At 55.8% G+C, this 15,252-nt stretch overlaps 1 protein-coding gene across 8 annotated transcripts in view; it reads right to left on the bottom strand.

The window, feature by feature from the left end:
* GPR35 (G protein-coupled receptor 35) overlaps positions 1 to 15,252 on the bottom strand; it is a 28,220-nt gene that overhangs the window by 2,923 nt on the left and 10,045 nt on the right. The window contains exons 4-5 of one of the 8 annotated variants that reach the window (XM_055291198.2): positions 13,770 to 13,869; positions 11,479 to 11,622 (exon numbers count right to left, since the gene is read on the bottom strand). The exons of 1 other annotated variant lie outside the window; for it this stretch is intronic. Coding sequence is in view for 1 of the 7 variants with exons in the window: in XM_063645333.1 (XP_063501403.1) it covers positions 10,708 to 10,847 (140 nt within the window). In the remaining 6 variants the exon portion in view is untranslated. Of the gene's footprint in view, positions 1 to 239; positions 2,348 to 4,089; positions 7,280 to 10,618; positions 10,933 to 11,478; positions 11,623 to 13,769; positions 13,870 to 15,252 lie in introns of those variants that run through there. 6 more of the 8 variants (XM_055291199.2, XM_063645335.1, XM_063645333.1 and 3 more) reach the window with 6 other exon arrangements.

Genomic DNA, 15,252 nt, shown 5'->3' with positions numbered 1-15,252 from the left:
AGCCTCACCCAGCACACAGCTCTTAGCAGGGAGGGTTCAGAGGCAGCGGCACCTGTCAGCCCAAGGATGGGAAGACCAGGCTCCCGGACAAAGCCCAGGGTGGCCCCTCCACCCCTCCCGGGACCCGGCTGCAGGAGGCGCCCACATTTTACTCCACACCTGCATTGGCCCTTCCCCACAGCAGAGTCCAGGACAGCTGGGACTCTGGCCTGCCCCTCCCTCCCTGTGAGCCCACTCACCCAGTCCTGAGCTCTGGAGGTCCTGCCTGGATCAGCCTGAGGCCCCATCCCAGTCCCACATCTGGGATCAGGGATTCACCCCTTGAGCTCCCAGGGGTCAGAGCCTGTGAGGGCAGCCCTGCCCCTCCAGGCCCTAGCCGTGCTGCTCAGGGGCCGCCCAGGGGTGGAGCTGAGTATCCTCCTCTCCATCACTATTAGGACCACCCACAAAGTCACCCCTCCACTGTCCACGCCAGCCTCTCGCTGTCCCCAACACCCTCCGCGACATAGCCCAGGAAGGCTGAGCCCAGCCCTGGATGGACTTGGTCAGGGTCTGGTGTCCAGGACATGGCCTGGAGTCATCCTGACTCGGCCACGCCTGCAGCTGGGCCAACTTGTTTCCTCATCGTAAGGGGTGCTGGTGTCGCACGCAGGTGGGTGTGAGACGGAGCTGCTGGTGAGCGCCCAGAGTCCAGGACTCACAGCCACACGTCCCACCACCCGGGCTCCTCAGTGGGTCCAGGAAGAGCCCGGAGTGGTGAGAGCGGGAGAAGCCTCTCCCCCGCACCATCAGGCTGTTCTCTGGGGCATCCCGCAGTGGCTTCCTGCTGGGCTGGTATGGAAGGTGGGAAGGACTCAGCCCACAGCGAAGGGGCTTCCTCCTCCCTCTGCCCAGAGGAGCACACAAGGTCCCCCAAATCAGGAGAGGGGAGAGCGCCCAAACCCCGTGATTGCAGTTGCTGGGGACCATTAGTGCTGGGACGCATTTCCCCCACGGTGGCCCCTGGCAACTCCAGGTCCTCAGGCCATGAGGGACGCAGGGCACAGGTTTCAGCCAGAAACAGACACGTTCTGCCCTCTGGCTTCATTCCGTTTCCTTAGATCCCACCTCTGGTGAAGTACAGCGGATATTTGCTGACTTCCAAGTTTTAGGAGTCCTTCCCCCGAATGCAAAGTGCTGCGCGCCCGAGGGTCTCTCTCCTCCCTTCTTGAGGGTCCTGCTTGCTTTCACTCTGATTCATGAGCAACACCTCGCCCTCGTTCCAGGGACCTTTGGAGGGACCCTGAGCCAGGCCAAGCTCTGAGGACATCCCCAGAACCCACTGGAACCAATCGCTGGGATCTTCCCTTGCTGTCAGTCCTGTGCTCCTGTGGCAGCCCCCGCTGGGGGCCACGAGATCCCAGAACCTGCTCAGAATCTACACCTCAGAGGCACCTGAGCTGGGCAGGCACTGTGCGTTGGGGAGGGCTCCGTGCACCTGGCCTCCTACTCTCCCCACCTGAGTACTCAAATCCACCAGAAGTCCAGGGCCAGCCTGGGGCGGGGTGCAGACTTGGAGGGGGAGGGGGCCTGCATGGCTAGAGGGTGATTCTTTTGCTGCCCCATCTTGAGTAGAGGCAGCCTGGGACCCTGCCTCATGGGAGGTGAGGACCCGGGGGCTCGTGTCCCTAGGCCCCTTCCCATTGCCCCAGCTTCCCCCATCCCTCTCCATGGCTGCCAAGGGACTCTCAGGTCACACATACCCAGGGCTGTAACTTTCATACTAGCCTCGGTGTGGCCCAGTATTTTGTGGGGGAATGTTTAACTGCAGGCCAGGCACAGTGGCTCATGCCTGTAATCCCAACACCTTGGGAGGCTGAGACAGGAGGATCACTTGAGGCCAGAAGTTTAAGAACAACCTGGGCATCATAGGGAGACCCCGTCTCTACCGAAAAAAAAAAAAAAAAAAAAAGACAGAAAATTAGCTGGGCTGGTGACGCGTGCCTGTAGTTCCAGCTACTCGGGAGGCTAAGGCAGGAAGATGGCTTGAGCCCAGGAGGTTGAGGCTGCAGTGAGCTATGATCTTACCTTAGAAGACAGAGTGAAACCCCATCTCTAAGAAGAAGAAACAAAGTCTAACTACAATATTTAAATTTTCCTGTTTATAATAAAACAAACACTGAACTATTAGGGAGAAAAATGCAAATGTTGCAAGAGTTTCAAGGTGCACGTAGGCTTTGAAGAAGTGCCCTGTTCATGGGTCCTTGTCTCACCCGTGGGCTGCCTCCCAGAAAAGTTCAGGAAATGAAGGCCCAGGCTTTAGCCCAGACAGCATGGGGTGCCCGGGAGCTAACACGGCCAGCACAGATGCCCACCTACTGCCCCAGCCCCGCACAGGAACCTGTGTCCAGGCCGTGGACCGTAGCTGGCCTCCCGCCTCAGCTCCTCAGGCCCGTCTTCCTCAACAGACACCAGCACCATCAGCCTCGGGGAGCTCCCGCTGCCGGGGACCGTGGGAATGGGGCCCTTCCACTTCCTGCCCAGGAGGCTGTGGGGATAGGAGCCAGCAGCATGCCTCTGAGGCCCCGCTTCCCCTTCTGATGACAAGGTCAGCCTCGGCTTCTGCACACAAAAGCAGAAAAGAGCCCTTTGATTCTGCACTGAGCAATCCATCCAGGAGAGAAACCTGGCCATAGACAGGCGGCCCAGCCACACTGGAGCCCCTCACCAGCCCTTCCCACTGTCTGGACCGGGGACCCACCCAGACCCCAGAGTGCCTGACTGGCCTGGGATTTAGACCACAGGTCCCAACCACTGCTGAAGACGTGGGGGCATGCAGTGAGGTGCAGATCCCTGTGGCCCAGGCACCAAAGAGTCCCCCGTACCCGTGACTCCTCTGGCCTTGGGCCCCACACAGCACACCCCAGGACCCAGGATGGGGCTGTGAGTGACACGAGTTCACAAAAGTAGCTGCTCACTCGGGGCCACAGCACGGGGCATTCTTTATTCTTGTTTTTAAATGTCACATCCCACACTCCAACAAGCTGCTACCCACACACAGGCTCCAAGCCTTCATCAGCCTCAGCCACCCCTGAGACCCCAACAGCCTCAGCCCACCTGAGACCCCAACACAGCCTCACCTCGCTAAGACTCCCCATCACAGCCTCACCCCACCTGAGACCCCAACACAGCCTCACCCCACTCTGAGACTCCATCACAGCCTCACCCCACCTGAGACCCCATCACAGCCTCACCCCACTCTGAGACTCCATCACAGCCTCACCCCACTCTGAGACTCCATCACAGCCTCACCCCACCTGAGACCAGCCTCACCCCTCTCTGAGACCCCATCACAGCCTCACCCCACCTGAGACCAGCCTCACCCCTCTCTCAGACCCCCCATCACAGCCTCACCCCACTCTGAGACCCCATCACAGCCTCACCCCACTCTGAGACCCCGTCACAGCCTCACCCCACTCTGAGACCCCGTCACAGCCTCACCCCACTCTGAGACCCCGTCACAGCCTCACCCCACTCTGAGACCCCGTCACAGCCTCACCCCACTCTGAGATCCCGTCACAGCCTCACCCCACTCTGAGACCCCGTCACAGCCTCACCCCACTCTGAGGCCCCCCATCACAGCCTCACCCCACTCTGAGATCCCGTCACAGCCTCACCCCACTCTGAGACCCCGTCACAGCCTCACCCCACTCTGAGGCCCCCCATCACAGCCTCACCCCACTCTGAGATGCCCCATCACAGCCTCACTCCACTCTGAGACCCCCCATCACAGCCTCACCCCGCTCTGAGACGCCCTATCACAGCCTCACCCCGCTATGAGACACCCTATCACAGCCTCATCCCACTCTGAGAACCCCCATCACAGCCTCACCCTGCTCTGAGAACCCCCACCATGCCCCTGCCCCGCTGAGACCCCATCACAGCCTCACCCCACTCTGAGACCCCATCACAGCCTCACCCTACTCTGAGAACCCCCATCACAGCCTCACCCCACTCTGAGAACCCCCATCACAGCCTCACCCTGCTCTGAGAATCCCCACCATGCCCCTGCCCAGCTGGGAGGCCCCTAGGGCAGTGGGTGGCACTGACCTGCAGGCAGCTTTGGCCTCCTAGGTGGAGTGTGTGACCCCCGCTGCCAAAGCCTGCACAGTGGCTGTCTGAGAAGGGCTGGGGGAAGTGAAGCTGGGGTGAGCCACCCCTCGGGGCTGGTCCCTGACTCTGCCCCTCCTTAAAGTGGGGGGGCGGGTGGCTGACTGACGGCAGCAGGGCAGGGGTAACCGGAGTTCCCCACTGCTCCTGCACCAGCCCCAGCTAGAGGGCGTGGGGGATTTCTGGGAGGGAAGTGGGGTGCCGGCTGCCTGTGCTGACACCTCTGAGGAGCCAGCAACCTTGCTGAGGGCACACATTTGTTCTGGAAACAGCGTGAGAGACAGCAAAACCAGAGGCGCTCCAGCCCCGCCCACGGAGCCTTCCTCCTCCCCAGCCCACTTCTGCCCTGTCATCTCGGAAATCTTCCCAGGGCCCAGCCCTCCCAGGGTCTGCGGTCAGCCCGCCCTCCCCAGTGCCTCATGCCCAGCCCCCAGACAGGGTGCAGCACGCACACTCATCCTGGTTCATGCAGACACGCTCCGTGGGCACCTTCCAATACACATACACACACCCTGGCACACATGCACACACACATGCACACACCAACGCACACGGGTGAGAGGCACATGCTCCAGCACACGCAGGCACGCTGGCTCCTCCCCTGCTTCCCCCCAACTCAGCCACCTGCCCCTCCTCCAAGCCCACCCCCTCAGAAGCCTACCCAGACCACCCCTATCTGCTCTAGAATATTCTCCCTGGCCCCCACCTCCTCAGCGGACATCTTCCCTCTGGGCTCATGGTGGGGGAGCCCGTAGGCCCAGGCTGCTCCCCCACGGTGCAGAGCACCCCCTTCCTGGGCCCTGTCCATCCTGAGAGCGGGAGCCTTGTCTCCCCAGCTTGGGCCCCACAGCCCCTGACCACAGCCTCTCTCTCCTCAATGGCCGGGATAGGCTGGGGAGAGCTTCAGTTTCACCCCTCCCCACTTTACAGCAGTGGAAACTGAGGCCCACGGAAGGGAAGAGCTTGGCCCAGTGTCACACAGGTGGGGACAGGTCTGAGACCAGTGCCTGGGCCTCCTGAACCAGACCAGGGCTCTCTGCCAAGAGGCACCTGAGGAAACCCTAGCTGGGCATCGGTCCTTCTCTGCTGTTATCCCGGGCCTGGCTCCTGTCCCTTCCTTCCTGCCCTTCTTCCTGCTTCCCCGGCTGTCCCTCCAGGCCCAGTCCCCAGTGTGGGCCCTCGGGTTCCCCGTCCAGTCTCCATGGGCCATGATGTTCAGTGGAGAGGGGCCTCATCCCCGGGCAGGAGGCTCAGATTTGGGTTTTCATCCGCCCGATCTCAACTCCCACCCCTCACTCTGGCCACAGGGTCTGGCCTCTGGGGTCAGCAGAAGGCACGGCACCTGATCAGTCCAAGCCTGGCCGCCGTCAAGCAGGGACTGGAGGTGCAGGGCAGGGCATCTCCCAGGGGTGCTCCTTCCACCTCTGGCGGATCAGATGGTGCCCAAACAGGCCTACCCAGCCCACCAGAGCCAGGGCCCTGCACAGCTCCCCCACCCCCCACCGCCAGGCCAGCCATGAACTCCACCGCGCCCCCTCCGCTGGGCATCGTTCCTACCCAGCAGTGGCCTGGGGCACCCCGTCCCCACCAGGCCTGGCCTCCCTGACGTGGCCTGGCACCTGTGCTCCTCACACACTGGAAGGGAAGCCCCACTGGGCAGGGCCACATGGACCCAGCGGATTCTTGTGGGCTGTGTGGACTTGGGGAAGAAACTGGACATTTAGAGACTCTGACTGTCTCTGGGAAGGGCCCCTCGCCGCCAGGTTCCACCTGTTTACAGGAAACGCTGTCCCCAGCCCACCCCCTACCTCCTTCCATCTGCCCCTTGGCTGTCTCCGCAGGGCGTGGGGGCACTTCAGGGCAGTCCCACCCAGCCTGGAGCCTGGGCCCTCGTGCTCTGCCCCCTCCCACTCAGGCAGGCCTTGCCCGGGCCCCTCCAGAGTGCTGCTTCTCTCCTAGCTCCCCGCTCACCCCCAGGGACCCTCCCTCCCCAAAGCTGCACCCTCACGGCCTGTTTCTAGCCCTTCACCCTGTTTGATTTTATCACAGAACTTATTTTTTAAGTAACCCTTTCTGCGGACTGGGCTCGTGCTTGTGGGACTCTATCTGCTTCCTGCCCTGTCGGGGCCCTGGCACACAGCCCGGCCTCTGTGAAGCTCGACAACCCCTCACGCCAGCGACTCTTGCCGTGGGGCCGCGAGTGCCTGGGACACAGCAGGTCTCGGTCATCGTCAGCGCCCAGCTCAGGCACAGTTGCCCGGGGTCCTCTGCTGCCGCTGAGGCCCTTCTTCAAGGCCCCCTGGAGTCCTCAGGTTCGAGAGGCCAGATGGCAGGTTTCCAGTCCAGGTCAGGCCTGTTCTCACCCTGCTGGGCAGCTTCAGACACCTGGCCCTCTGCAGAGGAGAACGGGCAGCCAGGGTCCTGCTGTGGGCATAGGGGCACTGCCCAGGGCCCTCCGCCCCAGCCTCTGCTCCTGGGCAGCTTCCTCTCCGAGGTTGCCCCTCACCGCCAAGGTTAGCCCCCTGCAGTAGCGCCAGCCCCTCCCACTTCACCCCGCTGGGCTGTATGTATGACACGAGGAGCTCCGAACAGGATTCCTTCCTGCCCTTCCTCCTGCTTCTCCAGCTAGACCTGCCGGACGCCACCCCTGCAGCCCTATCTAGAGCAGCCTCTGCAGCAAGCTTGTCCAACCCTCGGGCTGCGGGCTTTGAATGTGGCCTAACACAAATTTGTAAACTTTCTTAAAACATTATGAGATTTACGCACAGACCTTTTTTTGCTCATCGGCTATCGTGAGTGTTAGTGTATTTTATGTTTGGCCCAAGGCAATTCTTCTTCTTCCAATGTGGCCCAGGGAAGCCAAAAGATTGGACAGCCCTGCTTTGAAGGGAAGTCTGTGAGGGGATGTCAGGGAAGCAGGAGCCTGGGAGAGCCAGAGAAAAGTTGTTTACATTCAGCTCCATCTTGAGACCAACGAGGCACATACCTGCCAGCCACAGCCCATGGTCACATGATGTTTACAGCTAAAGCAGCCGCCAGTGACGCCTGCGTGGACACACTTCTATGACAGCAAAGTGTCCAAGTGCCCCGGTATCCAGAATAATATAAGCTTTCCAGATAACTACGCTTAGCCGGATGCAGTGGCTCAGGCCTGTAATCCCAGCACTTTGGGAGGCCAAGGTGGGAGGATGGCTTGAGCCCAGAAGTTTGAGACCAGCCTGGGCAATATAGCAAGACCCCGTCTTTACAAAAAGTAAAAAAAAAATTAGCCAGGCATGGGGGTGCATGCCTGTAATCCCAGCTACTCAGGAGGCTAAGGCGGGAGGAGCACCTGAGCCTAGGAGGCAGAGGTTGCAACAAGCTGAGATCGTGCTACTGCACTCCAGCCTGGTTGCAACAGAGCAAGACCCTGTGACAGACAGTTTTCTTTAAATCAATAGAATAATACATGTTAGGCACAGTTTAGCTTAGTCTTTACATAGACGAGACCCCTGTATGAGAAAAAGTTAAAGTTGGGGTGTTCCTCCTCTTGCTTTGTGATGACACCCTGCTCTGTAACAGAGCAACTTTCAATAAACCCTCTCTTCTCACCACATTCTGACTCGCCTTGACTTCCTTCCTGAGTGAGACCCAAGAACCATGTCTTGAGGTCTGAATCGAGATCCCTTTTCCAGTGAAGCTGCCATCCTAAATGAGTCGCTTGGATCCTCATGGGTCCTTTGCATAGTTTTGGTTTATGAAAACAACACATTGGCTAGGTGCAGTGGCTCACATCTGTAATCCCAGCACTTTGAGAGGCTGAGGCAGGCGGATCACGAGGTCAGGAGTTCAAGACCAGCCTGGCCAACATGGTGAAACCTCATCTCTACTAAAAATACAAAAATTAGCTGGGCGTGGTGGCGAATGCCTGTAGTCCCAGCTACTCAGGAAGCTGAGACAAGAGAATTGCTTGAACCCGGGAGGCAAAGGTTGTGGTGAGCTGAGATCACGCCACTGCACTCCAGCCTGGGCGATAGAGGGAGACTCCATCTCAAAAATAAATAAATAAATAAATAAGAAATAAAACAACACATTACGGTTTTATCTTTATGACTGTTTTTCTGGTGTCCCTTCAAGTGCTGTGCCCCCAAGGCCAGTGCCTCACTTGCCCACCCAGCAGCTGAGGCAGACCAGCGAGGTCCTCTGTGGGGGCTCAGTTGTAGACCCCGAGAGAGGATGTGAGTCCACCTCCCACTTCTCGAGGTTTCTCTGTCACCCTCAGCACTTTCTGTTCCCCTCTTCACACAACCAGGTCTGGAAGTGGACGTCCTGCTGGGAAACTCCCCTCCCCCACTGATCTTGCCTAAAGCCTGGGGGTGTCACCGTGAGGGACCAGGACACAGGGTCTCTGTCCTAGATGCCCTCCTTTTGTGTGTATTTGATGTTTTCCATAATAAAAATGTACAGAGAATTGAGTGTGTGGCCATGGAGGGGCAGGGGAGGGCAAAGCCTGTCAGATGTGGGGCAGAGGAGGTGGCGGGCAGGGGTCCCGGGGGTGGCTGCAGAAGACTAGCACCTGTGGCCTAAGGTCCCCTCCAACCAAGACCCGCCCTGTGCCCAGCCTCCTGTGATGGCCCCATCCCAGCCTGGCCTGCCCACGCCCAGCGGGTATGTCCTATGTGACCCCAGACTCATCTTCCCACAAGAACTAGCCCCTGGCACCACCTGCCCCCAAAGCCAGGGCAGCCAGCAGGGACTGGGCCACAGGGGGTGGTTTGGGTTGGGGGTGGCAGGGAAGGCTGAGGCCTCCTCCCTATGCTGGCTGGGTGGGCAGCAGCCAGCATTTGCCACCTGGAAGGAGCTGCCAGGGTGCCGAGGGGCAGAGTGCAAACCAGGCCAGCAGAGCCCCCAGGTTGCAGGAGACCCCTCCTGCCCCACAGCTCTTTGGCCCCCACCTCCCCCCACTCTTGGATGTCTTGCAGGCCTCTGCCCTGGCAGGGGCCACCTCTCTCTCTCTCTTTTTTTTTTTGTGAGACAGAGTCTCGCTCTGTTGCCCAGGCTGGAGCACAGTGGCGCAATCTCAGCTCACCGCAACCTCCGCCTCCCAGGTTCAAGTGATTCTCCTGTCTCAGCCTCCCGAGTAGCTGGGATTACAGGCATGCACCCCCACACCCAGCTAATTTGTATTTTTAGTAGAGACGAGGTTTCACCATGTTGGTCAGAATGGTCTCGATCTCCTCACCTCGTGATCTGCCCACCTTGGCCTCCCAAAGTGGTGGGATTACAGGTGTGAGCCACCACGCCCAGCTGGGGCCACCTCTCTTACTTGAAAGCCTCCTACCCCATGGCGGGCTCCTCCCTGCGGCCCCTACACAAAAGTTGCTTTGCAGCCCCTGAGATCCACACTGCTTGCCCAGGCGCTCAGGCCGCATTCGGCAGCCGAGGAGCAGCAGCGATGCTGGCCAGGAAGGAGTGGGGCAGACAGGGGACTTCCCACGACAGGCTCGTGCTCCCTTCAGAGGGACTGAGAAGGACGTGTCCCCCAGTGCAGCCACCAGAGGAAGGTGCCGCCCTGGACTGCTCCCTGCCCCGGGGGGCCCTGTGGCTGCCGAACCCCCTCTGGGACCTGCCTGCAGCTTGGCTTCCCCCTCCAGAAGCGCCTCTGCTGGGCCTCTCTGGACCCCCCGCAGGCTCCAGCCAAGCTGGGTGTTCAGGGGGTCCCCACAGCCCAAGTGCAGGGCCCTTGGCAGGAGCTGAGCACCACCACAGGATGGGCAGGGGACATGGGGTCCCAGGGGTCTGGAAGGGATCCTGAGGGGTCCTGAGGGGACCACGATGGGGGCGGGAGGGGTCCTGAGAGGGTCTGAGGGGCTGCAAGTCACACCCAGGGCCCTTCCCTGCCTCCCCCGTGCCCACTCCTCCCTTTACCAGGCACCCTCACAGTGGAGCCTCTAGCTCTGCCCACCTGCAGCAGGAGGCCCCTGGGCACTCAGGGACCATCTCCCCGCCTTGGAACTCCTGCCCCACCTTCACCCAGCCTGGGGGGGTGTCGAGGCATCTGGCCACCAGCAGGGAGATCCCAGCCCTGGCCACCAAAGGCCAGAAGAGGCTCCTCGGGCTGAGGGCAGGTGACCCCAGCCCTGGGCCACCCCTGCCAGCTCACTCACCCTGATGGCTCCCACTGCCTGCTCCTGGGGACCCACTGCTGCCAGATGCCCTGCTGGGGTCCCCACCTGGCCTCGGGGTGGGCCTTGGGTGCTGCCCCAGCCAGGTTTCTGCTATTTCCAGCGGCTTCCCCCTTTCTTGGCCCTGGACAGCAGGGCCACCCTCTCGGACTCCTTCCCCTTCCTCTGCACAAGGCTCTGTGACAGGGAGGGCGCCTGCTCCTTGGCCCTTCAACTGCCAGCTGTCTGTCTCCATCCCTAGGGCCCTCCCTTCTCAGCAGAGAGAGCCATCCAGCCCCTGCTTGGGGTCCTCCGAACTCACTCACCCTCCTGTCCAAGAGCCCTGCTCCTAAGATCCTCACTCCTAAGTGCCACTTCCTGGCTCGGGAAACTGCAGAGGCTCCCCACTGCCTACCTGAGGCCGCCTGCCAGCCGCTGGAAGGTCCTCCACTCTGGGGAGACCTCCGGTCGGAGGAGTCTGGCAGGGAGGGAGTAGTAACTCTTGAGAGCAGAGTGTGTGTCGTGTGCTGTCATCCCCGCCCCAAACTGAACCATAAACACTCAGTGGCTGGACAAGGGAGGGGCAGTCCCTCCAGGAGGGATTTTCCCCACGTCCTCCCCGGGGCAGCAGGATCCCGGCCTGGCTGGCTTGCAGCAGCCTGTCTAGGATGGGCCCAGGAAATGGCAAGTTTAATCACGCCCAGGAGCCACTGAGGCAGAGGGTCCTTAACCCCAGAAGAAGCACTGTGTGAAGAGTTCTCACACCCGTTCTTTTGCCCTATCCTGGGACCACCAGCCTTCAGAGGCACTTCCTCCAGGGCCAGGCAAGACGCCTGCTGATAGAGATGGGAGTAGACACTCACAGAGGAGATGTAAATGGCTCCTTAAAGATACGAAAAGATGCTTAAAACGATCATAAAAAGAGAAACATAAATTAAGCTCAAAACGATCATAAAAAGAGAAACACAAATCAAAAGTTCACTGCAACACCATTTCTCCTCCATTAGTCAGGTCAAAATCCAAGAGTTTGACCACAATAGAAAGACGTCCTCGGATATCACCCATTGATCGTTGATCTCTAAGGTGGTACAAACCCCCACGTGGGTGGATTTGGCAGTATCTTTAGCCAAATTAGAGATGCATTTACTCTTTGACCCAATAACCCCCCTTCTAAGAATGTACTCACAGAGAGATGCAAGGACTATGAAGCACGTACTTTAGCAGCTATTCACTGCCATGGTGTGGAGTGGGGACAGCCCGGGAACCACTCAGCATCTCTCCCAAGGGCGCCGGTTGAATGAGGCATGTTCACATCACAGGACATAGGGCACTTGTAAAGAGGAGGGAGAAATATTTCTACACACTGTCCTATGGTCATCTCCAGGATATATTTGTAAATGAAAAAAAGCATGTTTATGTATATATAGACAATTTATGTGTTTTTAGATGCAGCCATCAGCTTGTATGTTTTACAAATGGAAACACAAGCCACAAAATTTGCTTTAAATTAAACTGTTACCTGTAGGAAACAGGTGGAAATTGGGTGATGGGATAGGGATGGACTTTTGTGACCATATCTTGGTTTCTAGATTTGGATTTAGAATCATGTCAAATGTTTGTGTAATTACTTAATTTAATTAGATTAACTTGTAAAAGAAATTCTTAAAATTGAACGCAAAATGAAACTAACTGACTTGCATTATGGGTTGACAATATGACCCTACCAAACTCTTCCAAGTGATTTTAAAATCCAGTCATTTGGATGTATATCCATATAGCCTGACAACAAAAAAGAATGGCAAAAGAAGTTTTCATTATTTTAAATAATCATCTTCCAAATAATTTTAAAACACTGTTTTGTCTGTACATCGACACAACCCAGGGAGTTTAAAAGTATCTAAAAATAATTTTAAACTATTTTCAGTGGTTATACTGTTGATGGTAGTGTTGGTAAAGTCATTTTGAAAATATTGTGTGTGTTACAGGATAAAACAAATGAATAACTATGTTAGGTATTGTTTGAGATTTTTGGTGTGGTGTGGGAGAAAGGAGACGCAGATGTGTTATCAATAAGATTAAGTAAAAACTTTGTAAATCTGAATTTAAATAGAAAGTATCAGTTTGTACTCATAATGTGTCTTTCAAAAAAAAAGCCTTAGTTCCGTCCACTGACAAGGCCTAAAAATAATGACAAATCCAGTAACCACAAGCACACCTAACACCCAGATTGTGGTCTCTAAGTACCATTTCTCTTGAAGAGGAAGAGGGGCTCTTGGAGAGAAGTGTATGCTGTCCAATCTGGGTTAGGAAATGTCTAAGATAATTCTGGAATGTCTTCTTATGCCAGAGAACAAAGTAGCTGTCAAAGATTAGCAGGGCAGTGCCAAAGGGGCTCAGGAGTTAAATCAAATAGGCTGGCACTGGACAAAGACAGGAAGATCTGAATATCAATAAGGATAATAATTTTAATAAATGGGAACATAAAAAAATGTTTAAACTCATGAATTTGTAATTATACTTTAAAAACTCATTAGTCATTGTTGAAAGATGCCAGGAAAACAGTTCATTATTTTATAAATGTGGAAAGGAAGGGAAAGAATCAAGCATTTGCCCTGCCTTTCCTATGCAAACTGTACCTCAACATGACCAAATAGTTAATGAAGGAACACTTCTTTTTATAGATACATTTCTGCTAATAAATAATGAAGGAAGACAAAGTCGAATATCACTACTTTGCAAACCCTGATGGATGAATGAAACTTGCATTAGGGTTAATTATCTATTATTTTAGTTGTGCATTGTCAGTTACCTATTGCTACACAAAAAGCTACCTCTAAAATGAGAAGATTAAAACCACAGAGTTTTATCTCCCAGTTCCTGTGGGTCAGGAATTCGGGCTCTGCCAAACTGGGTCCTCTGCTCAGGGTCTTTCATGAGTCTGCAATCCAGGTGTCAGCTGGGGCTACAGTCTCATCAGAAGGCTTAACTAAGAGGAGATTCACTTCCAGCTCCCCCAAGTGGCTGCTGGTACAGTTTCATTCCCAATGTGCAGCTGGCCTGAGGACCCCAAATCTCCCCTGGTTCCTGCCCTCAGTTCCTTACTGGCTGTGCCTCTTCACAGGGCAGCACATAGCATGGCATCTGGCTATCCCAGAGCCAGCGAGAGAGAGTATGCATCCAAGACAGATGCCATGGTCTATTTCAACCTAATCATGGAAGAGACAACACATCACTTTTTTTTTTTACTGTATCGTTTGTTATACGTGAGTAAGTCCAGCCACCCTTACAGGAGAGAACTGCATGACATCAGGAGGCAGAAATCACCCACTGGGGGTCTCTTGGCAGCTTCCTGTCACATTCATGATCATAGGTGGCTGCCGGCCTCACAAAAAGAGACCACCAGACATCAAGAGCCCCCTGGTAGAAATGCATGCCCCCGCTGATGAAGTGGGCTTGTCAAAAAACCAAAACTCTCACCTGAATCTGGTGAAGTATCAGAGCTGACTCGCAGTCGACAGGAGATTGGCAGGCATGGGAACTCCAGACATACAGGCTGCCAAGTCCAGTCTGCGAGAAGCTGCACAGGGCAAGAGACCCAGGAGGGGAATGGAGAGACGGAGGAGGAAGCTGCCAACTAAGAACCCAACAGGTATGTCGGCCGGGACTGCGGGGACCTCGTGTGCATCCTGTGGAGCCACTGCTGTCGAGGTTGGGACCATGAACCCAATGGAAGGTCACCCTCAGGCCTGTATTCACGACTGCAATAGTGCAGGCAAGAGGCAAACAGAAGGAAAAAGGTGCCGGCTCCTCCGCGTCCCATTTTTGACCCCTGGATGACATCAGGCAGATGGGGAGATGATCTCACTACCAAGGAGGTGAAACAAGGCTCAAACAAAAGGATCTGGCCTGGGGAACCGTGGAGGAGGCTAAGAGCAGGAAGTGCTGTCTGGGGCAGGAGGGCTGCTTCTCCTGTGGGGCCTGCTGGCAACATCTGCGGTTGGGCCTGAATGATCACACAGAAGATTGTGGCCTGGAGCCAGACTCCTCAGATCTAATTCAACCAAATAAGCTCTTTTAAAAAATGTATAAGGTGGGAATTGAGCCTCATCTCCCTTCCCTGCTGCAAAACTCCATTGTGGTAGCCTCCGTTGAATAAAGTCTACCTCACTGTTCTCTAAAAAATTGTAGAAGTAGTAGGGAAAATGTAAAAATTAACTCCTGCTTGTTGCAATTGAGGAAAGGTTCATTTCTTCGCTAGATGTGATAATGCTTATTGTGGTCATGTGTTTTTAAAAGTCCTTATATTTTATTCATGTGGCATGTTTTGTAGATAGAAGGATATGATGTCTGGCACTTATCTCAAAACAATTTGAGCCCGTAGATGGAGTGTGGTGAAGCAACGTCAGTTGTGACTCTTTGGCTCTTGCCAAAGGTGGGGTGATGGGCACAAGGGGTTATTATACTTCTGCTTATTTCAATCTGTTTGAACATTTCCAAAATAAAAGGTCAAAACCAAAGATAGCCAAACACCCCACTGCTAGTCTGTAGAAAGTGTTGGGAGTGTGTTATGGCCTTCTCCTTTAACTCCACGGCAGTGCAGGAGACGATGGGGTTTCCTCACTGGCCCTGAAATGAACGATCCCTAAGCATCACATGCAGAGGAAACAGACGGAGAAGGGACTCATGGGTCTACACGAGGCTTAGAGAGGACTCAGCAAGGGGCTTTTGGGCACCATCTGAGCAGGAGGGCAGCGTGCTGGGGCCTGGTGAGCCCTGGGGAGACTGCACTTGGGCTCGAAGGGCCTGGGTGGTGGCGCAATACAGCTTCCCCCTCACCTGTCCACGTGTATGTGTACACACACACAAGCACAGGCATATACATATACATACAGACACATGTAAACATACACACATGCACATATACAAATACACATGCACACACATAAAAACAGACACATCA

This window comes from Symphalangus syndactylus, chromosome 8 (assembly GCF_028878055.3).
Source record: "Symphalangus syndactylus isolate Jambi chromosome 8, NHGRI_mSymSyn1-v2.1_pri, whole genome shotgun sequence".
Taxonomy (NCBI): domain Eukaryota; kingdom Metazoa; phylum Chordata; class Mammalia; order Primates; family Hylobatidae; genus Symphalangus; species Symphalangus syndactylus.
Note: the sequence above shows the minus strand (reverse complement) of the source record. Positions and strands in the feature narration are given on the sequence as shown.